Source organism: Misgurnus anguillicaudatus, chromosome 23 (genome assembly GCF_027580225.2).
Source record: "Misgurnus anguillicaudatus chromosome 23, ASM2758022v2, whole genome shotgun sequence".
NCBI lineage: Eukaryota > Metazoa > Chordata > Actinopteri > Cypriniformes > Cobitidae > Misgurnus > Misgurnus anguillicaudatus.
The window spans coordinates 32,078,822-32,105,766 of NC_073359.2; the positions used below are offsets into that span (position 1 = coordinate 32,078,822).

Genomic DNA, 26,945 nt, shown 5'->3' on the forward strand with positions numbered 1-26,945 from the left:
TGCCTTAACACAAAACTATTGTGTTACAAACCTATATAATGCAGTGATGGCTGAGAGAGAGTCAGAGTGATCTTGCAGGATCTTCCCAGGACCACATTTTGGTTCTGAGAGGATTCAACAGGACGGCCTCGGCTTTCTATTTGTCCGGATAATAAAAGTCTATCTCTTGAAATCAAAACCTAAGACTGAAGATCGTTTCATTCGAGTAAAACATTCTCTAGTCCACTAAATTCTGGAAGTTAGCGGGACAGTTGTTCCCTCACTAAAAGCCCATTCATTTTTTTCCATAGACTTTTGGATCGTCGCTAAAAATAAACTTGTTTTGTCTAACGTGTATATTTGTGTAACGTGTATAACCAAACTAAACGTGTGTGTGTGTGTGTGTGTTGTAAGGATGGGGTTTGTTGTGAATCTTCAGGGTATGTGACTGTTTGGAGCTCCAGTGAATGTCTGGATTCAGTGTGGATGAGCAGAGATCAGAGCCGCACACCACAGTCACTGCTGGATAAACTCTCTGAAGAGACATCCAGACACACACAGGACTCAGATCTCAGTCTGTCTTTACTCTCTTATACTGAGTCAAAGCCCACAGACGCTCAGGACACTACAGTGTGTGACAGTAAACAGAGCTTACAGGAGGATCAAACCTCCACAGAGTCTCTGGATTCTGTCTGTAACGCTGGAGAACAGCAGCAGATCCTGCAGACCAAACTCAAGTTGTCTTCAGTTAATCCGATGGACAGTGGGAACCTGATGAGAAGAGAAACTACAGCAGAGGAAGATCACACTGAGGAAGATGATGACAATCATGATGATTTTATTCCTTCAGGTGTGTTTCCTCTTTTACCTTACATGACATTGAGTTACACAAAATTGCTTATAAAATGGTCAAATTTCATTCAGCTTTTACAGCATGCAGGTTCATTTAGTCTGGATAGTACAAAAAAACAGATGGGTATATTTGCTCCTGGGCTTTTAAACCCACTGGGTTAGCTCCCCCTTACATTCACTCACTTATACAGACTTACGTACACTCTCCATCACTGTGCTCTTGTCACCGTGCGATGTCTTTTTCTCAAAAAGAAAAATTTTCTACGTTGTTCTGATGCAGCAATATATGTCTCGCTTAATGGTTGTTAGGGTACACTGGTTGCTAGGTAGAGAATTTGCATACACCAATGATTATACATCAAGCCTCGAGTAAAACAAGGCCACCCCCATGTCTCCACAATGTTCTGATGCAGAGATATAGGTCTTGTTACATGGTTGCTAGGGTACTCTCTTTGGTACAGGAGCAAACGCTAACGCTTAGCAGTCAATCAACAAGTATAATAACTAGTGCTGTCAAAAATAACGCGTTAATAAGCATTAATGTAAATTCATTTTAACAACATTAATTTTATTATCGTGCGATTAACGCAACACACAATTTCTGTTTGACCTTGGGCCTGGCCCATTGTTGGATAAATTGAGACGCAGCCTACAGTAAATAGTAATTAAATGTCTAAAGTAATCTTTATATGTACGTTTTTTTGAGAGATGTATCGTCCTAAATACAAACTAATACAAATAAAGCATGTCCATCCACTTGCACGTCTGAGATTTTGGTTTCGGTTTTAAAACATGGGTTGGAGGAATTGGAAAATAAAGTGCTGGACTTGTGTGGTGTTAAAATAGTTATCAAAAGAGATAAAGTTCGGGATCTGATTGATGTTAAGAGTTATTTAGAGCGACAATACTCAAAAATGATCTTCCTCACATTGATTGAAAGATCTGATGCATGCACACAGGCACACAACCCCGATATATTCACACATTGACAGATTTACAGTTGTAGTAATATTTGTTTTGGCAAGAATTCAGATATTCAGATATACTTCCTGGCTCCTGCGTCACCCTGTCTTTGTGGTTAAAGGAATAGTCTACTCATTTTCAATATTAAAATATGTTATTACCTTAACTAAGAACTGTTGAATCATCCCTCTGTCATCTGTGTGTGTGCACGTAAGCGCTGGAGCGCGCTGCGACGCTACGATAGCATTTAGCTTAGCCCCATTCATTCAATGGTACCATTTAGAGATAAAGTTAGAAGTGACCAAACACATCAACGTTTTTCCTATTTAAGACGAGTAGTTATACGAGCAAGTTTGGTGGTACAAAATAAAACATAGCGCTTTTCTAAGCGGATTTAAAAGAGGAACTATATTTTATGGCGTAATAGCACTTTTGGGAGTACTTCGACTCGCCTGAAAAGTCCGCTCCCCTTCTCACTCTCATAATGGGAGAGGGAGGGTGTTACTGCGCCGAGTTGAAGTACTCCCAAAAGTGCTATTACGCCATAAAATATAGTTCCTCTTTTAAATCCGCTTAGAAAAGCGCTACGTTTTGTTTTGTGCCACCAAACTTGCTCGTATAACTACTCGTCTTAAATAGGAAAAACGTTGATGTGTTTGGTCACTTCTAACTTTATCTCTAAATGGTACCATTGAATGAATGGGGCTAAGCTAAATGCTATCGTAGCGTCGCAGCGCGCTCCAACGCTTACGTGCACACACACAGATGACAGAGGGATGATTCAACAGTTCTGAGTTAAGGTAATAACATATTTTAATATTGAAAATGAGTAGACTGTTCCTTTAAGCCTCACCATTGGTTGGATTTGATATACACATTCAGATGCACTTACCCCTGGAGACGTCCCCAAAGTGTCATCGCAGTGACACAGCGCGAGTTTCCTCGAAAAGTAAGCTGTAACAATGTATCTTAAAAGGTAACACAATGTAACCTTGCTCTCACTTGAAATATGTCCCCACATTTAGTTCTTGAATTTTAGGGTTTTGGACCTAGAAAGTCTTTGAAAGGTCCTTGAATTTAAAGTTAAAATCACATCTGAAGATTCCCAGTCCACTCCATGCAGTCGCTGTGCAACTCTCCATACTAGGAAATAAATGACTTCTGATCTATTGGGTGTTGTGTGCAATGGAAAGATGCTGCTTTAGAGTCAATAACTACTTACGACCCCATTAGCAGCATTAACTGAATATAGAAAAAACATACAGAATCTCAGTTGAACCTCTTGTTTGTGTGTTTACGGTTGGTGTAAATGTAAATCATAAGAGATTTCTAATGTTGTTGTCTTTCAGATAAGATCAGTGATTCGTGTTTGGATGGAGAAATAACGTCTTTATCGTCAAAAGAGCGACAGATGGCACAAACTCTTTCCTGCATCCCCGATGGAGAGACATTGAGCTCACAGAGACTTTTAGATAGAAATGCAGAACAAAAACTCTCGACCTCCACCAGATCTGAGATCAGCTTCACTACCTTACAAAAGTATAAACGTCATCATTCAAAAGTGCACAGAGAGAAGAAGAAGAAGCACTTTCACTGTCAGCAGTGTGGGAAGGATTTTGGCGTCTTATCTCAGCTAAAAATTCACGTGAGGACACACAGTGGTGAAAAGTCTTTCTACTGCACTGAATGTGGCAAATATTTCAGGACCAAACAACATCTTGATTTTCATCAGAGAATTCACACTGGAGAGAAACCATACGAGTGTCCTCACTGTGAGAAGAGATTCAGCCGAAAACATTGTCTGAAGACACATATGCGTATACACACCAATGAGAGACCGTATCAGTGCAGTCAAAGTGGAAAAACCTTTAGGGATTCAGGTTCACTAAAAAGACATCAGAATATTCACTCTGAGGAGAAACGCTATCAGTGTTCACACTGTGATAAAGGTTTCGGTCAGAAATATAAGCTGATTATCCATGAGAGAATTCACACTGGAGAAAAACCTTACTTCTGCTTTCACTGTGAAAAGAGCTTCTCTGATTCAAGTACTTTTAAAGTTCATCAGAGAATTCATACAGGAGAAAAACCATACAAGTGTCCTAACTGTGAAAAGAGATTCAGACAAAACCAGCATCTGAGGACACATTTGTATATACACACCAATGAAAGACCGTATCAGTGCAGTGAATGTGACAAAACCTTTAAGGATTCATGTTCACTAAAAAAACATCAGAATATTCACTCTGAGGAGAAACGCTATCAGTGTTCACACTGTGATAAAGGTTTCGGTCTGAAATATCTTCTGATTATCCATGAGAGAGTTCACACTGGAGAAAAACCTTACGTCTGCTCTCAATGTGGAAAGAGCTTCTCTGATTCAAGTCATTTTAAAGTTCATCAGAGAATTCACACTGGAGAGAAACCATACGAGTGTCCTCACTGTGAGAAGAGATTCAGCCGAAAACATCATCTGAAGTCACATATGCTTATACACACCAATGAAAGACCGTATCAGTGCAGTCAATGTGACAAAACCTTTAAGGATTCACGTTCACTAAAAAAACATCAGAATATTCACTCTGAGGAGAAATGCTATCAGTGTTCACACTGTGATAAAGGTTTCTGTCATAAATCTAGTCTGATAATCCATGAGAGAGTTCACACTGGACAAAAACCTTACTTCTGCTCTCACTGTGAAAAGAGCTTCACTCATCCAAGTAGTTTTGAAGCTCATCAGAGAATTCATACAGGAGAGAAACCTTACATCTGCTCTCAATGTGGAAAGAGCTTCACTAATCTAAGTCATTTTAAAGTTCATCAGAGAATTCATACTGGAGAGAAACCTCATCACTGTACTGTTTGTGGAAAGAGTTTTAGTTATCGTCAAAGTTTAGTGAAACACCATAGAACTCATACAGGTGAAAAACCTTACAAATGTTCTCAGTGTGAGAAGACGTTTACTAACCCAGATTCCTTAAAAGCCCATTTGAGAGTTCATACGTGAGAGAAACCTTACGGGCCCTATCATACACCCAGAGCAATGGGCAACGCAAGTGCTCTTCACTAGTTTCAACCCATCGCAATGATCAATTTCACATTTAGTGCCACGTTGTTTAAAAAGCAAATGCATTTGCGCACAATTTTGCACCCATGGGCGTTCTGGTCTGAAAATGAGCCATTCTTGGTGCGTTGCTATTTTGAGGCAACTAAAATAGACTACGCCATTGACCAACTAAAACCTGGTTTAAAGTCAATGGCGCAATATTGTTTTTGTTATTTAATGAGCGTGTTAGTAATACGGCACAGTGCGCGTTTGCTTATCACACCCATGGATGCGCAGCAGGACACAACCCTTTTATAATATGAAAAGTTAAAGGATTAAAATGTAAAAGATTATTAATGAGTCTCTTGGACTTAAATGAGGACAGATTATGAGACGTTAGAAGATGTAAAGAGCTGCTTGACCTGTAGCTTGGTAAGAAATTGTTTTGCTTTAAACACATACTTCTGTTTTAAAATGTTTTTTAAATGCTACCTCACGAATTTGTACCTGTGGATATGGTGAGATAAGAAACATTTTTAAGTAATGCTTTAAAAAAAAACATGGCGCTGTCCGAGTGCTGAAACGGTTCTCTGCATGTTTGTAAATTCTTTATCTTCTGTTTGTTACAAATAAAGTATTTTTAAAGTACAAACCTTTTCTTGCATATCTGCAGATTTTATTACACTGATTTTGTAAGATATCTGTCACAGGGTGACTTAGGGCGGAACCAAAAATAGAGAGGAGAGGTTCTGCCCGGAGCAATTTTTTTCTAAACCCCCGTTTACTTCCTGGGTTTCCATGGCAGCGAAATTAGGTCAGATTCATCACAGGTGTGCAAAGGAGGCAGCAATTATTGACTGGGCGGGCGGTATGATTAATGCAGATTTAAAAGACGGGCTGAAGAAGCAGAAGCGGTCGATTTCGGGCGAGTGAACTTCCGCCTTGGGCAACTCGGCAAACACCCGCCTCCGAAGAGTTCGCAGGCCCCACTGATCCAGCGACCGCTAGAAAACGTGCGGGGCTGGTCCGGGCGAAAGGACGGCGTGGTCGTGTGAAGGAAGTTCAGTTGTTGGGCTCGTTTGCTGCTGTTTTGGTGCGCTTGCTGTTGGGCTGTTTTTCCTCTCAGGCTGAAGCTGGCTTGGCTGTGTGGGACGAAGAAAACCATAGTGGCTGGAAGACGATTGGAGATTACTGGAAACTGAAACGAAACAAAAGGAGAAGCGGAGTTTAGCGTGAGTGTTTGCCATACTGAGGATATTGTGGCATAAGTGAAATCGCTGTGCAACCCTGTTGGGGGAAGAAACGCCTCGTTCCGTGTGGCCGGAAATAATCGCCTGTGTGGATCAAAGAGGAGAACATTAGAGAAGATCTTACAGTGATTGTGAGTATGGAACATTGAGTTTGGGACACACTGTATACTAACCTGTTTTGTAGCAAACGACTCCGGGAAAAGGAGGACGGCCCTACCCCTGAACAGTGTGGTGGGTGAGCCGGAGGAGGACAAACTGGGGCTATCACAGCGACGTGAATGCTGACTGGGCCGTGCTAAACACCGTCTAACGGACTCCGGCGAAGTGGAGGAAGACGGGGCGTCCTAGATGTTCACTTTGAGTGCAGTGGGTGAGTCTGTGTTGTTGTGGAAACTTCACTTTGACGTGGTGCTGTGTACTGCTGTGTGTGTATTGTCAGAAAACCCCCGCCTTCGCTAACCTCGCCATGGAAGAACGAAAGGGCTGCAGGTCTCAGTTGTTATTACCTGGCCTATGCTGTGAGCGAGCTCTGGATGTGCAGTATTACTGTGGAGAGAGAGAAAGAGAACGAGGAAACCCTACCTGTACCGTACTATTGTACGTCGTCCCAAGTGGAGAGGTGAGAGAAAACCAGCAGTCTGAATAACCGATCTTTGTGTCCCAGCCCGCAGCCTGTGGAGAGAAAGAGAGAGAAAGAGCACGAGGAAACCCTACCTGTACCGTACTATTGTACGTCGTCCCAAGTGGAGAAACAAGCGAGCGTGAAGTGCCATCTCCGCAATATGCCATGAGACTAAGGACTGAGATCCCTTTTTTTTTAAGTATTTAATTTCCCCCTAAGAGATTTTAATATTTAATAAAAGTTGTCAAATTTTAATACATTGTCGGTCTGGTCATTGGGGTGTTTTGGGACCTCCTTGGGGTGGAACTAGGAGGAGCGTGACCCGCGACAGTGGCGGTCCGCTTCTCCGACCTGTGACATATCCATACGTTTACATCAAATAAAAGCCTGCTATTTTACTTCCGTGACTGAAAGAAAAAGGCTTTTAAAGGTTTAAATCTAAAAAAAAAAACAATTTAGATACAAATGAAATCAATCTTAAACTGGTGGCCTTCTTCTTTAGTTTTTCGGTTTACAAATTCCACTTTCTAAATCGAGATAAGGCATGACACCAACGCAACTTGCTTTTAAAGGGGATGAGAGCTGGGACTCTCATTGGTTAACTGCACGTTATGCCCAAAACACACCCATTACGAGAATAGGAACGACCCTTTTATACCATGCGCTTGGCGCATAAACTATTCTCCTGTCTTTAAATTAGCAAAAGTGGAATCAGACATGCCCATTTAGACCTGCGTGCGTGCGCTTTAGATTGTTAAAATAGGGCCATACGTCTGCTCGATCTGTGGAGAGAGATTCACTAATGTAAGACCTCATCAGAAGAAACATTCTGAAGAACAAACTGATCTGTGAAAAAGACTTTGGGTTGGAAATAACACAGCATTTTTAAAGTGTAAAACTAATAAATAAAACAAATGACTCTGCTGTACTTACATTTACAAATGTTGTGTTATGTATTTATTAAATGATGTAACAAGCAAAACGTGTCTCTTAAAGGATAGGATCTGATTTTATTCTAATGATCAAAGAGAAAGAATTATATTTAGTTTAACATCTCCAGTAGATAGCAGTAGAGTCACACTGTGAATACATCTGAAGGATGCTTTGAAGGCAGCTCTGTTTCGTGCCCTTCATTTGGCAACTTTTAAAGGATGAACGAGCTGTGGGAGCATCAACCCCGAACCCCCTGAATTGGGATCCGTCCATGGCTCCTTCTTCACAGCCTTGGCTATCCCAAGATTCAATACGCGCCTGTGACATCCGGGTATTTTGATATAAACATTCAGAACTGTATTTGAATACAATTTTTGCGAATTTAAAAAGTTTATTGGCTGTTGAAAATTTTGAGATTTGTTAACAGCAGGATGAATGAATGAAGTGTTGAGCGTCTTCTCTCTCCAGTACAGCAGGAGGCGCTGCAGCAGTTTGACTTCCTGCTCTGCTACTGTTCGGACGCTTTTGCTTACTGCTCTGCGCTTTGCTCTATCGCTTTTATATTTTATCTTATAATTTTAACTTCAGCAAATCAGCATAGTGCTCAAACAACAAAGCTTGGCATCAACGTCAATTTACAAACTTTCGGGACTGGAGGATTACAAAAAAGTGGAATTTTTCATCCGTCTAGCCTCCCACCGCCAGCAGCTTACATTCCAGAAGGAAAAACACAGCTGCCTTCATTGAAAAGGATAAGAAAAAGGAATGCCTCATCAACAATCTACTTGCTGCACAAACTGTCACAGACTTTTACAAAGGATTGCTGTTCTTGAAACAAAGTTACTTACAGGACTACCAAACCAGACGGAACACACAACAGAGCTTCGTCATCATGGACGCCCTCAGCAAACAGCCGGTGAGTCCAATGAATCTAATGATCAACACACTAACCAATGGTACAAACAGGGAGCAAGACCCAAAATCACTCGAGAAATCAGACTGTCACGAGCATCACATTTTGCCGCAATAGCTTCCTCTACGCCAGATACAGCTAGGACAAGGATTGCAAACACTGACTTTCTACCACCACCTATACATCTTGAGAACAGATTTGAAGTATTAATGAATATGAGTGAGGAATCCCCAAATGTGATAAATGTGACTAAACACCGATCAAATCAGCCAGCAGCTAACACTGATGCTAACTGCCGCTCAAGATCGAGCAGACAGCAGCACTCAGCGCAGAGCGCATCCGAGCCCAGAACTCTGATATTGGGTGACTCAATAATAAGAAACTATAGCAACAGAGACTCAACTACGTGCTGCCTTCCACAAGCAACCGTTTCTGATGTAAACAGGGAACTTAAGAACATTCTGATGAAACATAAGACTGTAAATCGAGTTGTCATTCATGTGGGGAAGAATGATATTCACAAAGAGCAATCTGAACTCCTTAAGAGGGATTTCAACAAACTTTTTGAAACACTCAGAACAGTAAAAGCTCAGCCGTTCATCAGTGGACCACTTCCAGCAAGAGGAACAAATAGGTTTTCACGTTTGCTTGGACTTAATACATGGCTGCAAAAAACCTGCAACATAAAAGGATTGAACTTTATCAACAACTTCAATCTTTTCTGGAGTCAGAGACAACTATTTAAACAGGATGGCACCCACCCAAACAGACTGGGTGCAAGAGTTCTAAAGGACAATATCTATTTCTCCCTTCATCATCCTTCAGCAGTGTGTGCCAATCCACTCAACCTGAATGGCACACACACACCTGGACAGAGTATGAATGACCACAGGACTTCTCTCCAGCACCTGAATGGACATGACGTTGACATATCCCACAAGGACAGAGATAACACCACTCAGCCACAACAACCACTGCTCATGGACACAATCTCAGCTGAGTCCTGCCCACAGAGCTTACTACAGTCAGACTGTGTCAGATTAGAACGGCTCCAAGATTCAGCACCCAAGGACGACTTTCTGGAAAACAGCCAGGGAAACCAGGACAACATATCACAGCCTCCGGTCACATCAGAACAACAGGACTCCTCACTAGATATGTCATTCCTCTCTCCAGCATCCCCGCTTTTGACCTTCTCTGGAAAAATGGAGGAACTGGTTTATGCTGGAACTAAACTATCCCACTCTATTGCTGCAAGCCCCCAGATTTCAACCAGAAAACAGCAAGCCCCAAAACCACCAAAGCCAGTGGGCCCAGTTCCCCCTCCTCGTCCTGTGAGAGCTCTTCGGTCTCTGACACAACGCCAAGGCACACACCCTCCTCCATCTGCTGTAGGTGAACCAAAAACAACTGATAATGGCTCTCAGTGATGTGTGTCGGGTTCCTGCTATGAAAATACTAATACTTTTATCAAATGTTTACAAAAGCAGGAACTCAGTGTGCCTATATCTTTCTCTATTTCTGTTTTAGTACATGATAGAAAGTGCAAGGCTAGATCAAATCGTGTGGCAAATCAATCTAATCTGCTGCCTGTGACTTGTCAAACTAAGATCTCTGTTAGGGAAAAAAATTGTACTGTTAAGTTAGCACTTTTAAATATCTGTTCACTTAAAAACAAATCACTTCTAGTCAGCGACTTAATAGCCACAAACAACCTGGATTTTATGTTTCTAAATGAAACATGGCTAGAAGAAAGCTACAGTGCAACAGTCCTTAATGAAACAGCCCCTCCTAACTTTACCCATTTGAGTTTCTGCAGAACTACTAGAAGGGGTGGAGGTCTTGCTGCTCTTTTTAAAGATGTCTATCAATGTAAGCAAGTGTCATTTGGGAATTACCCGTCTTTTGAACATCTAGGTATTGTGTTGAAAGGTACCCCACGCATTCTACTGATCATTATTTACAGGCCCCCAAAATACTCTCCAGCGTTTGTTGAGGACTTTACAGAACTGTCATCAACGATTTCCTCAGAGTTTGACTGTTTTGCTATTGCTGGAGATTTTAACATTCACAAAGACAAGCCAGAAAGCATTATGACAAAAGAGGTCACAGCTGTTTTAAATACTTTTGATCTGACTCAACATGTACATGGACCCACACACAATCGTGGACACACTCTAGATTTAATTATCAGTAAGGGTGTAAACATTTCATCAGTTGTTATTAAGGATGTAGCACTGTCTGATCATTTCTGTATTTTCTTTGATATATTAATCTCTCCTACTATTGAAACTAGATCTGTGTCTGTCAAAAAGAGATCCTTAAATGAGAACACCAGTGTGCTGTTTATGAAGGCTATATCTTTAACACCAAGCATATCTGCAGACTCTGTTGATTTTCTCCTTGATTCCTTTAATTCTAAAGTTAAGAGTGTAATCGATGATATTGCTCCTGTAAAAGTCAGGAAGAAGAATGGCAGGCAAAAATCACCTTGGAGAAACTCAACAGAGGTGCAGAATATGAAGAGACAATGCAGAAAAGCTGAGCGCATGTGGCGGAAGACAAAACTTGTAGTCCATTATAATATATATAAAGACAGCCTTCGTGCTTTCAGTATGGAACTAGGCAAAGCTAGACAGACTTTCTTTTCAAATATTATAAACAAAAACATAAATAACACACGCACTCTTTTTGCTACTATAGAGAGACTAACAACCACACCAAGTCACATTCGAAGTGAAATGCTCTCAGACAGCAAATGTAGTGAGTTTGCTAACTTCTTTTCTGAGAAAATCAATAATATCAGAAAGGTGATCAGCACATCCTTGAGCTGCGCCAGGGTCAGACAAATCAGACCACAACATCAGAAAGTAGTTACGATGTCTGATTTCGAAGCAGTTGATGGTAAAATTTTGGAAGAAACAGTACAGCATCTTAAAACATCAACCTGTGCCCTTGACACACTCCCAACATGTTTTTTCAAAAGTGTCTTTAACTGTTTAGAAGCAGATCTCCTAAAAGTGGTAAATTCATCACTTAACTCTGGGACTTTTCCAAAGTCCCTTAAAACTGCAGTTGTTAAGCCCCTCCTGAAAAAGAGCAACCTAGATAACACTGTATTGAGCAACTACAGACCAATCTCAAATCTTCCTTTCATAGGCAAGATCATTGAAAAAGTTGTTTTCAATCAGCTGAACAAATTCTTAATTTCTAATGGTTACTTTGACATTTTTCAATCTGGTTTCAGACCACACCACAGTACAGAGACAGCGCTCATAAAGATAATAAATGATATTCGCCTCAACACAGACACAGGCAAACTATCAGTGCTGGTGCTACTCGACCTCAGTGCTGCTTTTGACACTGTTGATCACAACATACTTCTTGACAGGCTGGAAAACTGGGTCGGGCTTTCTGGGGTGGTCCTGAAATGGTTCAAGTCATACTTAGAAGGGAGAGGTTATTATGTAAGTATAGGTGGCCATAAATCTGAGTGGACATCCATGACATGCGGAGTCCCGCAAGGCTCAATTCTTGCGCCACTCCTGTTCAACCTGTATATGCTCCCACTAAGCCAAATAATGAGAGAGAACAAAATTGCCTATCACAGTTATGCAGATGACACTCAGATCTACTTAGCTCTATCCCCAAATGACTACAGCCCCATTGACTCCCTGTGCAAATGCATTGATGAAATTAACAGTTGGATGTGCCAAAACTTTCTTCAGTTAAACAAAGAGAAAACTGAAGTCATTGCGTTTGGAAACAAAGATGAAGTTCTCAAGGTGAATGCATACCTTGACGCTAGGGGTCAAACAACTAAAAATCAAGTCAGGAATCTTGGTGTGATTCTGGAGTCTGACCTTAGTTTCAGTAGTCATGTCAAAGCAATAACTAAATCAGCATACTATCATCTCAAAAATATCGCAAGAATTAGATGCTTTGTTTCCAGACAAGACTTAGAGAAACTTGTGCATGCTTTCATCACCAGCAGGGTGGATTATTGTAATGGCCTCCTCACTGGCCTTCCCAAAAAGACCATTAGACAGCTCCAGCTCATTCAGAAGGCTGCTGCCAGGATTCTGAGCAGAACCAGAAAATATGAACATATCACACCGGTCCTCAGGGCGCTACACTGGCTACCAGTTACATTTAGGATTGATTTTAAAGTATTATTAATGGTATATAAATCACTCAGTGGACTAGGACCTCAATACATTGCTGATATGCTCATTGAATATAAACCCATCAGATCACTCTGATCATTAGGATCACATCAGCTAGAAATACCAAGGGTTCACTCAAAGCAAGGAGAGTCAGCTTTTGGCTATTATGCCAGTCGCAGCTGGAACCAGCTTCCAGAAGAGATCAGATGTGCTCCAACAGTAGTCACATTCAAATCCAGACTCAAAACACATCTGTTTAGCTATGCATTTACTGAATGAGCACTATGCTACGTCCGAACTGATTGCACTATATTATATATGCACTATTTTAATTATTTTCTATTTCTCTTGTTTTTATTCTTATTTTTAACTGTTTTATACTTTTATTCCTGTTTTATTATTTTTCACACATTTAAACAGTTTTTATTAAAATCACATTTATTTTCTTTTAATTGATATTTTAAATTCATGTATCTTTGATTTTTGTTTTCTCATTTCTATGTAAAGCACTTTGAATGACCTTTGTGTATGAAATGTGCTATAGAAATAAACTTGCCTTGCCTTGCCTTGCCTTGCCTCTTTAGTACACAAATAAACTCAATAAAGAAAGAAAGCGCGTGTGATTTGATTTGTTTGTGTATCCTCGTTGTTTTTCTCTCTAGAGTGGTTTATTGAGAGTAAACAGAGTCTTGTCTTTGTGTATTTTAGTGTTGATGATGAGATGGATGTGATGTGCTGTAAATCAGTAGGAACTGATCTGTCTATGCTGGATATTGATGATTTTATCACAGAAATCTCTCGGCTGAAGAAAGAGGTGGCGTTACTGGAGATAAAGCTGAGGTTAAGAGGAGATGAAGGACTGAATAGAGAGGTTTGTACAGCTTAAACATCCTTTACCTGAATCAGACAACATTAAATCGTTTATAATCTTTCTCTGTGTGTTTGTGCTTTAACAGTCTGTTTCTCAGACATTATGATCTGGATGTAAAAAAACTTTTAAAACACAATGAGAGTAAACTGATTTATGTTGGACCCTTAGCTGTCTCTTAAATAAATCATTGTGCAGTTTATGTAAAGACGTAACGTTAGGGCTCCCAAGTTTTTAAGCGTTATTTTTTTATTGAATCAGTCATATTCAACAGTTTTTTTAACATTAGCCACGGGATGAAGGAAAAAATATATAATTTAAATAAAAACATGGAAATGCTTACATACATTAATTTATTTAACTGCTTTCTTATTTATCATATTATACATCGTTATTGCTTAACTTCTAATAGAGGGTATGCACGTGACGTAACCTTCGGCGAAAGTGACTGCGGTTACGCCCTTGAGTGTCAAAAGACAGCGTCAGCATTTGTGTGTGAAATCAGCGAAAACGCGTCTTAATTGGAAAAAGCTGTTGTGCGATAGACTGTACTAACAGATTTAACAAGACTAAAAGTACACAATTTTAATGCAATTGGGTATTAAATAAATGTTAATATGCAATATTAAAGAATACGCAGTATGATTCTATGCTTTAGAATGTAGTAAAGTAAAAAAAAATCCCAATACAAACATCCTAATAAAGCAAAGATGCTTGGAAAATGTAACTAATTTAACTAAGTGTTGTTCACCTCTGCTATCAAATCCAACTAAATTCAATTTAAGCTGATAATAGTCAGTTTTACTAGCATTTTACATAGCAGTCGCTATGAAAAACAGACATTTTGTTGAATCATTTGCCACTCAACAAGGCGAGTTCTGGTGTGGTCAAGTGGAAAAGTGACGTCAATGCATAGTCTCTATAGCAAAATTTGGAATAATGGTTTATAATCACCATATTAACATTTATACTATATATATTTGATTAATTGTTACATTATAATGAAATCGATCTCTAGTCCACTAAATTCTGGAAGTTAGACACTTGTTCCGTATGGCAAGCCGTTTTCATATTTTTTCATTTACATTTACTAGTATCTATTTTTTAGGTACTAGTTCTTATTTTTTAGTTACTAGTATCTATTCGATTAGATACTAGTTCTTAATCATTAGATACTAGTACCTAAAAAATAGATACAAGTGCTTATTTTTAGATACTAGTGCTTATTTTTAGATACTAGTGCTTATTCATTAGATACTAGTACTTATTCAATAGATACTAGTATCTATTCATTAGATACTAGTTCTTTTTCATTAGATACTAGTACTTATTTATTAGATATTAGTAACTAAAAATTAGATACTAGTGCTTATTTATTAGATACTAATACTTATTAATTAGATACAAGTACTTATTCATTAGATACTAGTAATTTTTAAATAGATACTAGTGCTTATTCATTAGATACTAGAACTTATTGGAATAGTGACTAGTAATTATTCAATTGTTACTAGTAACAAATCTCAAAATTTTCCCATTGTTTCTATGAAGATCGGTCATTCAGATATCAACTATTCAATTCTGACTAGTATGTATTCCAATAGTCACTAGTACCTAAACATTAGATACTAGTGATTCTTTATTAGATACTAGTACTTATTAATTAGATACTAGTACTTATTTATTAAATACTAGTATCTATTCATTAAATACTAGTTCTTTTTCATTAGATACTAATACTTATTTATTAGATACTAGTGCCTATTAAACAAATATTAGTCCTTATTCGTGAGATACTAGTACCTTTTAAATAGATACTAGTTCTTATTTATTAGATACTAGTATTTATTAATTAGTTACTAGTACTTATTCAATAAATACTAGTACTTATTCATTAGACACTAGTACTTTTTTAATAGAAACTAGTAAGATAATTTATTTTACTAGTAAGATTTTTAATTTTACTATACAGTGGCCATTTTGACTAGTAATTCCATATGACAGGTACAAAAACAATTGTGACTAGTAAGATTACAAATGTTACTAGTACCTATTGTAAAAGACACTAGTGTATAATATATAAGTACTAGTACTTAATGAATAACTACTAGTATCTATAAATAGGTACTAGTATCTAATGATTAAGCACCAGTGTTAAATAATACTTACTAGTATCTAATGATTAGTTACTAGTAATATTTAAAAAGATACTTGTCACTGTTGGAATAGATACTATCAGAAATGATTAGGTGATATCAAAAACAGAATAACTACTAGTACTTATTTATTTGGAGATATCTTCAATCTCAAAAGGAACTAGTAAGAAGCTGTTTGGAGATATCTTGATTCAAAGAGATCATTACATAAACATGAGTACCCCTCAACCATCCAATCAGAGTTTACATGGTAATACAATGTATTATACTATTTAAAGTGATATTGATGGTTTAGTAACTGGCTTTGTAAATGTGAGCATATCTGGCTAATCGGTTAGCATAAAGACGCAATTAAATACTTTGTTTAATATTTATTGCTTTGGGTGAACAATATTATGTAAGAAAAATGTCTTCATCATGGTAGAGAGTTGAATTAATCTCATGTTATGACATTTGGATTGATTATTGGCAGTTCAGAAGAACAGGTAGATAAACCTACTGTAGGGTCTGTTCTGTTCACATGACAGTTTACATTCACAGCTCTAAAACAGTATGTATAAATATTGTAAGGCAGCAGGTTAAACAATAACAATGTAAAGCAATATAATCTGCATTTGACCCTCAGGTGGGGCTGTTTACATTCATTCAACCCCTTTTATCTCTTTATCAAAAATTATTTCACCCTAAACCTTCTGCCTTCAGGCTCACATAATTGGGTATCTGCAAAAAAAAAAAAAAAGATCTTATGCAGGGGTTGACAATAACACCCGCCAACCCGCCAAATGCGGGTAGATTTCGGCTGTGGTGGGTAAGACAGCCAATCCCACTAGCCACTTTGGCTGGTTGAATATACTTTTTTATTGTAATTTTCTTAAAAGTTATGCGAAATTATAAACAATGCAAACTGATACTGGGAAACTAAAACTTCCATGAGCACTCCCTGCACCCAGCGCAACGTACTAGGGCTGTGTATCGCCAACAATGTCCCGATACGATACGTATCCCGATACAAGGGCCCCGATACGATGCGCATCACGATACAAGACTATTTTGAATTACATTTTTGTTCAGAATTTAGTAACATTATTATTATTATTATTATTATTATTATTATTATTGTCATCATCTGGTTATTGTACATTGAACAAGCAGTGTTGTAACAGTTGTGTTTTTGCCATTAATTTATTAGCTTCTGGGCTAACTCATAGAAATACTTAAAATCCCAGAGTTAGTACTTAGCTTATGTTTTTTTAAAGCAGTTTTACAAAGGTGGTGCCTTACTCTAGGCATTATATTTGTCTCTCATTATTCTATATATATGAATATATCTATAAACATGCAGTCAGACTTAATACTATTTAATAGAAATCAGATTATTAATGTGACAGTTATAGTTTGAAGTAGCTCTGTATCTCTTCTCCAGACGTACACTTTTCACATGCAAATCTTTGTTGTGTTTTTTCTCAAATGCGTTAGTACTGTTTTATAAGAGAGTGGCTAATAAAGCCATTTGCAGTAGTAAAGGCTAAGATATCTGCGCTTTCATACTGAATACGCGCCCGCGAGAGAAAGAGAGAGAGAGAGCGTGAGGACGCGGCTCGCTATGCAGACACGTGCGCCAGCAAGACAGACACGCAAAGTGAAAGTATACCCCGCTACCTTTAACTCTACTTTGCCTACTCCGCGGGACACATGCGTCCTTTCCATATGTATCACAGCGATTCATCACATTACTTTTAAAAGTGCATCCGAATCGATACGGAAGGTTCTGTATCGATGCGCGCATCGTCAGGCGTCCATGACGATGTATCGTCGTATCGATATTTTGAACACAGCACTACAACGTACTGAGACCATCTGTTGAGAGGCGCGTGCGATCAGCGGAGCGTTGCAAATCAAAGCGCCACCTTTTTACCAGAGAGAGCGCGAGAGCTGATGGATTTGCGAATGCACGGGACGCAGTCTGAGCGCACACACGTACACTTCGGGAAAGATAAAACAATTGCATGGAAGTGATTGAAGAGATTTAAAGTACGTGCACACACTCTGGGCAAGAATGCACACATTAGTTTTGTCCAAAATCAAAGTGTCACGGTGTGTTAAACACCGAATAAAGGAAAAACTAAAGACGAACCCAAACGCAAGGAATGTACGAAAATAAACTATGTATTTATTAAAACAGAACAGAAACACCCACGTGGGGGTAAAACAGAAGATAAACTAAACACTGTGATGAAACACAAACTAAAACACGGGAAAAACAGGAACAGGTCTCAAAACACATGAACAACCTCAACACTAGTTTTCAACAACGAACGCGCACACGACAGAGAACGAGAGAGCATTATAAAGACACCACATCAATGGAGAACAGGTGAACATAATTAATTACGTAAGACACGAGTACATAAGGGAGCAGGGTAAAAGTGACGAGACACTGGGAACATGTGCCACAAATACATGATGTGAAAACACGTGTCCCCACACCGAACACAATGCTGCCATGACCTTGCCCTCAGAACACAGACCTGAACCTAAACTAAGGTCTGGCAAGATCACGACAGCGACAAGACACTGAGAACATGTGGAAGCCACACACACAATATGACTCCACTTGTCCCCACACAGAACATAATACTGTCATGGTCCTGTCAGATGCACTCAGACCTTAATCTAGCACAGATGTCTGACAAGACCATGACACAAAGGAAACCCACCAGTGGAAAGGTTTATTAATGTTATAAAATATTAAATAATATAAAATATTCTCTATGTGAATGTTATTGTTATGGTATAGGCAGATGGGATTGACACAGATGTAAAAGCCGATAAAGTTCAAGATTTTTTCAGTGGCAGATTGTTTTTCATGGAGCTAAATAGATGATATGATCTGTATTAATACCAGGTATATACCAGCTAATAAATGTAATTTTAGCATGCCAAAGTCAATTTTAATAATATAATATCTATTTTTTCAACAACAAAATTGTGGCCAGCGAACATGATGAGTGGCTAGTAACTTTGGAAAACCAAAGTGCCCTGTTTACATGCAAAAAATTTTGTCAATACAAATGAATTTAATGATTTAGGTTAAGACAGTAGAGTTTACATGTACCTTAAACATTGCAATCTAATTAAAATGTTTTTTACATTATATAAAATACGATCTAAATGATGTCAGCTCAATCCCACAACCAGTGTTGCCAGATTCGCTTATCAAACCAGCCCAATGAACATTAAAAACTATCCAAAAAGCTTCCCAATCACTATTCATGGCCCAAATTCCAATAACTAATAAATTAAATCTGAAGTCTGCAAAAAGGCAGAGGACTTGGCAATGCAGCGCACAGCATCTATCACTGAGTTCACGCTTTATCTCCTGATAAATGTACAAAGTCAAAGTTGAGTTGGTGAAAGTTGTTCTTAGTTTTCATATAAAGGCAATGAAAACACACTTTTTTAAAAGGCAAAAATGTTATAATTTCATTTCTTTATCTAATCTTATATAAGACAGGAACCCTGCAGAATGTACAGTACGTGACTCCATGACCTTAATAATGCGTGTTGTCATTGCCTTGCATGTTTCTGTGATGAGAATCATGTGATACGTAAATAAGAGATAAATATAAGACATGAACTTCAGCACAATTCTTCTGTGCATAATATGCACAAGGAAAATACTACAGAGTTAAGTATTTGTGCTAAATGTACACAGACTGCAGGAAATAATGTGACTATAAATTGTAAAACATAACCTACCAAACTGGTTAGTGAATTGACATTGTAACAGCTGGACATGATTTTCATGATTTTATTCACTGCAACCCAGTTGCAGACGCCACTCATCCCTGTTTTAGAAAACTTATTGGATCTAGACAAATCACAAGAATGACCTATTTAGAATCCAAAACAGCGGATTTTGCTGAAATGTGACACGTTTGCATCCCTACTCTATTACTTAAAGCAGCTGAAAGATGATAGACAGTGCTCTTTAATGTATGCACTATGCACACACTTGGCTTGTTATTAACTAAAATGTCCACTCACAAGTTAATTGCCAATTTGTGGATATTATTTAATTGGTCTTCATTTCAAAGAAGCAAGAATCCAAACAGTCAAAAAATCCACAATTTACCAATACATAGCTGCATATTTCTCACTTGCTTAGTGGCAGCTTATCCTTGTGTAGCAGTCAACAAACTGTGAAAGGTACCTAAATTCTGTGAATTGTTACCCAAAAGTGACCCCTACTGGACACTTCTACATTACAATGTTTAAAGCTTACATAATGTTGCTTCATTATTATTCAACATATTATTTGCATACTTAAATCAAAAAGTACTAGTATCTATAAAGTTCAGGATATCTTTGATCAAAAAAGTTGATAGTAACTAAAGAATAAGTACTAGTTTTATATTTTTCTTAACTAGTAAAGTATAATTTAATCATAGTCACTATTGGAATAAGTACTAGTATCTAATGAAAAAGAACTAGTATCTAATGAATAGATACTAGTATCTATTGAATAAATACTAGTATCTAATGATTAAGCACTAGTATCTAAAAATAAGCACTAGTATCTATTTATAGGTACTACACTGTAAAACATTTCAAGTTGGTTAAACTTAGAAACGAAAGTTCACCTGCTGCCTTACAAATCGAAGTAGAATGAACTTGAAGATATGCTTTGCTTCAACTCACAGAGATATGTTTTACATGGTGTTAAACTAATAATCATTTCTTGTTTCAACTTCATCCTCGTAGTTGAAACAACTAGCTAAGTTACATCATCAGTTCAATAAAACTCACTTTATCACTTGATCTCAACTCAAAGAGTTATGTTTTACACGGGGTTAGATTAATAATCATTTGTTGTTTCAACTTCATCCCAGCTAACAGAAAAAAGTTCTAAGAACGTTCCCTGGAGGTTCCCAAGGTTCCCAAAGACGTTCTGCCAACGGAAAAAGTGTCCAGTTTTCTTGACGTTCTAAGAACGTTTTTGTGTTGTCTCAACGTTAGAGGAATGTTACATTTTACCATTTTTAAACGTTATGACAATGTCATGTTTTAATGTTCACACAATGTTTAAAACAACAACTGTTTATTATATTGACTTGTTTGATTGTTATGTAAATGATAGAGAAACATTGCATTTTATTAAATTTATTTTTTATATTTATATTTTTTATTTTATTATATTTATTATATATTTTATAAAACATTATTTCTGAATGTTCAGTAAATAAATTGCTGTAGAAAACACAATTCACTTATTAGGTTTAGATGTTGATGTTTTGTTTCATTTTAAGTCACCATTATTGTGATTAGTGTTTGTTTTAGTTGGGCTCTTGAGCCTTGCCTTTTGCTTGTTAGTTTTTCCCCTGGTTGTGTTAACTTTGTGTTAATACACCACATTTGTTATGAACATGTCAAGTTAATAGTGTAGTTCTGTGGTTGTTGGTGGAATTGTAGAGATAATCACCTAATTAATTTACCAGTCAAAAGTTTATTTTCTGTCAATAATATAAATGAGATCCAGCTCTTTCACAGCAGTTTGTCATTAAGGAGTTTTAGAAACTTTGGACAAAATATCCGCTGTACAATTGGGACGCACAAACATCAAGAATCAGAGTATGAATCTCAACCATGGTGACAAATACATGAAAAACTTCTCAACCATGGTGACAAAAGAAAATTGTAAAAAGTGCATGCTGGGAGTCCTGAATGAGATTTGTAATTTGTTGATACCCAGCATGCACTGCAGCATGGATAAATAAGGATTTTTTTTACAATTTTCTTTTGTCACCATGGTTGAGATTCATAGTCTGATTCTTGATGTTTGTGCGTCCCAATTGTACAGCGGATATTTTGTCCAAAGTTTCTAAAACTCCTTAATGACAAACTGCTCTGAAAGAGCTGGATCTCATTTATATTATTGATAAAAAATAAACTTTTGATTAGTAAATTAATTAGGTGATGATCTCTACCAATATGCACCAACCACCACAGAATTACACTACTAACTTTACATGTTCATAACAAATGTGGTGTATTAACAAAAAGTTAACACAACCAGGGGACAAAAACTAACAAGCAAAAGGCAAGGCTCAAGAGCCCAACTAAAACAAACACTAATCACGATAATGGTGACTTAAAATGAAACAAAACATCAACATCTAAACCTAATAAGTGAATTGTGTTTTCTACAGCAGTGTGTTTACTGAACATTCAGAAATAATGTTTTATAAAATATATAATAAATATAATAAAATAAAAAATATAAATATAAAAAATAAATATAATAAAATGCAATGTTTCTCTATCATTTACATAACAATCAAAGAAGTCAATATAATAAACAGTTCTTGTTTTAAACATTGTGTGAACATTAAAACATGACATTGGCATAACGTTTAAAAATGGTAAAATGTAACATTACTATAACGTTCAGACAACCCAGAAACGTTCTTAGAACGTCAAGAAAACTGGACACTTTTTATGTTGGCAGAACGTTTTTGGGAACGTTGGGAACTTTAAGGGAATGTTCTTGGAGCTTTTTTCTGTTGGCTGGGTATTTGCTCCTGGGCTTTTAAACCACCACTGGGTTAGCTCCCCCTTACATTCACTCACTTATACAGACTTACGTACACTCTCCATCACTGTGCTCTTGTCACCGTGCGATGTCTTTTTCTCAAAAAGAAAAATTTTCTACGTTGTTCTGATGCAGCAATATATGTCTCGCTTAATGGTTGTTAGGGTACACTGGTTGCTAGGTAGAGAATTTGCATACACCAATGATTATACATCAAGCCTCGAGTAAAACAAGGCCACCCCCATGTCTCTACAATGTTCTGATGCAGAGATATAGGTCTTGTTACATGGTTGCTAGGGTACTCTCTTTGGTACAGGAGCAAACGCTAACACTTAGCAGTCAATCAACGAGTATAATAACTAGTGCTGTCAAAATTAACGCGTTAATAAGCATTAACGTAAATTCATTTTAACAACATTAATTTTATTATCGTGCGATTAACGCAACACACAATTTCTGTTTGACCTTGGGCCTGGCCCATTGTTGGATAAATTGAGACGCAGCCTACAGTAAATAGTAATTAAATGTCTAAAGTAATCTTTATATGTACGTTTTTTTGAGAGATGTATCGTCCTAAATACAAACTAATACAAATAAAGCATGTCCATCCACTTGCACGTCTGAGATTTTGGTTTCGGTTTTAAAACATGGGTTGGAGGAATTGGAAAATAAAGTGCTGGACTTGTGTGGTGTTAAAATAGTTATCAAAAGAGATAAAGTTCGGGATCTGATTGATGTTAAGAGTTATTTAGAGCGACAATACTCAAAAATGATCTTCCTCACATTGATTGAAAGATCTGATGCATGCACACAGGCGCACAACCCTGATATATGCACACATTGACAGATTTACAGTTGTAGTAATATTTGTTTTGGCAAGAATTCAGATATTCAGATATACTTCCTGGCTCCTGCGTCACCCTGTCTTTGTGGTTAAAGGAATAGTCTACTCATTTTCAATATTAAAATATGTTATTACCTTAACTAAGAACTGTTGAATCATCCCTCTGTCATCTGTGTGTGTGCACGTAAGCGCTGGAGCGCGCTGCGACGCTACGATAGCATTTAGCTTAGCCCCATTCATTCAATGGTACCATTTAGAGATAAAGTTAGAAGTGACCAAACACATCAACGTTTTTCCTATTTAAGACGAGTAGTTATACGAGCAAGTTTGGTGGTACAAAATAAAACATAGCGCTTTTCTAAGCGGATTTAAAAGAGGAACTATATTTTATGGCGTAATAGCACTTTTGGGAGTACTTCGACTCGCCTGAAAAGTCCGCTCCCGTTCTCCCTCTCATAATGGGAGAGGGAGGGTGTTACTGCTCCGAGTTGAAGTACTCACAAAAGTGCTATTACGCCATAAAATATAGTTCCTCTTTTAAATCCGCTTAGAAAAGCGCTATGTTTTATTTTGTACCACCAAACTTGCTCGTATAACTACTCGTCTTAAATAGGAAAAACGTTGATGTGTTTGGTCACTTCTAACTTTATCTCTAAATGGTACCATTGAATGAATGGGGCTAAGCTAAATGCTATCGTAGCGTCGCAGCGTGCTCCAACGCTTACGTGCACACACACAGATGACAGAGGGATGATTCAACAGTTCTGAGTTAAGGTAATAACATATTTTAATATTGAAAATTAGTAGACTATTCCTTTAAGCCTCACCATTGGTTGAATTTGATATACACATTCAGATGCACTTACCCCTGGAGACGTCCCCAAAGTGTCATCGCAGTGACACAGCGCGAGTTCCCTCGAAAAGTAAGCTGTAACAATGTATCTTAAAAGGTAACACAATGTAACCTTGCTCTCACTTGAAATATGTCCCCACATTTAGTCCTTGAATTTTAGGGTTTTGGACCTGGAAAGTCTTTGAAAGGTCCTTGAATTTAAAGTTAAAATCACATCTGAAGATTCCCATTCCACTCCATGCAGTCGCTGTGCAACTCTCCATACTAGGAAATAAATGACTTCTGATCTATTGGGTGTTGTGTGCAATGGAAAGATGCTGCTTTAGAGTCAATAACTACTTACGACCCCATTAGCAGCATTAACTGAATATAGAAAAAACATACAGAATCTCAGTTGAACCTCTTGTTTGTGTGTTTACAGTTGCTGTAAATGTAAATCATAAGAGATTTCTAATGTTGTTGTCTTTCAGATAAGATCAGTGATTCGTGTTTGGATGGAGAAATAACGTCTTTATCATCAAAAGAGCGACAGACGGCACAAACTCTTTCCTGCATCACCGATGAAGAGACATTGAGCTCACAGAGACATTTAGATAGAAATGCAGAACAAAAACTCTTGACCTCCACCAGATCTGAGATCAGCTTCACTACCTTACAAAAATATAAACGTCATCATTCAAAAGTGCACAGAGAGAAGAAGAAGAAGCAGTTTCACTGTCAGCAATGTGGGAAGGATTTTGGCTACTTATATCAGCTAAAAGTTCACATGAGGACACACAGTGGTGAAAAGTCTTTCTACTGCACTGAATGTGGCAAATATTTCAGCACCAAACAAAATCTTGATATTCATCAGAGAATTCACACTGGAGAGAAACCATACGAGTGTCCTCACTGTGAAAAGAGATTCAGCCGAAACCATCATCTAAAGACACATATGCGTATACACACCAATGAAAGACCGTATCAGTGCAGTCAATGTGACAAAACCTTTAAGTATTCACGTTCACTAAAAAAACATCAGAATATTCACTCTGAGGAGAAACGCTATCAGTGTTCACACTGTGATAAATGTTTCGGTCAGAAATATCTTCTGATTATCCATGAGAGAGTTCACACTGGAGAAAAACCTTACGTCTGCTCTCACTGTGAAAAGAGCTTCTCTGATTCAAGTAGTTTTAGAGTTCATCAGAGAGTTCATACTGGAGAAAAACCATACGAGTGTCCTCACTGTGAAAAGAGATTCAGACAAAACCAGCATCTGAGGACACATTTGTATATACACACCAATGAAAGACCGTATCAGTGCAGTGAATGTGACAAAACCTATAGGGATTTAAGTTCATTAAAAAAACATCAGAATATTCACTCTGAGGAGAAACGCTATCAGTGTTCACACTGTGATAAAGGTTTCGGTCTGAAATATAATCTGATTATCCATAAGAGAATTCATACAGGAGAGAAACCTTACGTCTGCTCTCACTGTGAAAAGAGCTTCTCTCATCCGAGTAGTTTTAAAGCTCATCAGAGAATTCATACAGGAGAGAAACCTTACGTCTGCTCTCACTGTGGAAAGAGCTTCACTAATCTAAGTCATTTTAAAGTTCATCAGAGAATTCATACAGGAGAGAAACCTTACGTCTGCTCTCAATGTGGAAAGAGCTTCTCTTATCCGAATAGTTTTAAAGCTCATCAGAGAATTCATACAGGAGAGAAACCTTACATCTGCTCTCATTGTGGAAAGAGCTTCACTAATCTAAGTCATTTTAAAGTTCATCAGAGAATTCATACAGGAGAGAAACCTTACGTCTGCTCTCACTGTGGTAAGAGATTTAAAAATTCAACTGAGCTCAGAGTTCATCAGAGAGTTCACACTGGAGAGAAACCTCATCACTGTACTGTTTGTGGAAAGAGTTTTAGTTATCGTCAAAGTTTAGTGAAACACCTGAGAACTCATACAGGTGAAAAACCTTACAAATGTTCTCAGTGTGAGAAGACGTTTACTAACCCAGATTCCTTAAAAGCCCATTTGAGAGTTCATACGTGAGAGAAACCTTACGGGCCCTATCATACACCCAGAGCAATGGGCAACGCAAGTGCTCTTCACTAGTTTCACCCCATCGCAATGATCAATTTCACATTTAGTGCCGCGTTGTTTAAAAACCAAATGCATTTACGCACAATTTTGCACCCATTGGCGTTCTGGTCTGAAAATGAGCCATGTGAACTTCAGGCACATTCTTGGTGCGTTGTTATTTTGAGGCAACTAAAATAGACTATGCCATTGACCAACTAAAACCTGGTTTAAAGTCAATGGCGCAATATTGTTTTTGTTATTTAATGAGCGTGTTAGTAATACGGCACAGTGCGCTTTTGCTTATCACACCCATGGATGCGCAGCAGGACACAACCCTTTTATAATATGAAAAGTTAAAGGATTAAAATGTAAAAGATTATTATTGAGTCTCTTGGACTTAAATGAGGACCGATTATGAGATGTTAGAAGGTGTAAAGAGCTGCTTGACCTGTAGCTTGGTAAGAAATTGTTTTGCTTTAAACACATACTTCTGTTTTAAAATGTTTTTTAAATGCTACCTCACAAATTTGTACCTGTGGATATGGTGAGATAAGAAACATTTTTAAGTAATGCTTTAAAAAAAAAAACATGGCGCTGTCCGAGTGCTGAAACGGTTCTCTGCATGTTTGTAAATTCTTTATCTTCTGTTTGTTACAAATAAAGTATTTTTAAAGTACAAACCTTTTCTTGCATATCTGCAGATTTTATTACACTGATTTTGTAAGATATCTGTCACAGGGTGACTTAGGGCGAAACCAAAAATAGAGAGGAGAGGTTCCGCCCGGAGCAATTTTTTTCTAAACCCCGTTTACTTCCTGGGTTTCCATGGCAGCG

At 37.8% G+C, this 26,945-nt stretch overlaps 1 protein-coding gene across 1 annotated transcript; it reads left to right on the forward strand.

Moving 5' to 3' along the window:
* Nucleotides 1–26,791, forward strand: LOC141359556 (uncharacterized). The gene is made up of 3 exons (XM_073862209.1): nt 1–829; nt 3,144–4,797; nt 24,818–26,791. The coding sequence occupies exons 1-3, from the start codon at nt 466–468 to the stop codon at nt 26,079–26,081; spliced, it is 3,282 nt and encodes a 1,093-aa protein (XP_073718310.1). The 5' UTR covers nt 1–465; the 3' UTR covers nt 26,082–26,791.
* Nucleotides 26,792–26,945: the final 154 nt, after the last annotated feature.

What these genes read in the sequence shown, in the direction of transcription:
- LOC141359556 (XM_073862209.1), top strand. Translation starts at nt 466, where the DNA reads ATGAGCAGAGATCAGAGCCGCACACCACAGTCACTGCTGGATAAACTC. An exon ending in TGATGATTTTATTCCTTCAG is followed by an intron (nt 830 to 3,143) that starts GTGTGTTTCCTC and finishes GTTGTCTTTCAG; the next exon opens with ATAAGATCAGTGATTCGTGT. An exon ending in GCCCATTTGAGAGTTCATAC is followed by an intron (nt 4,798 to 24,817) that starts GTGAGAGAAACC and finishes GAGGACACACAG; the next exon opens with TGGTGAAAAGTCTTTCTACT.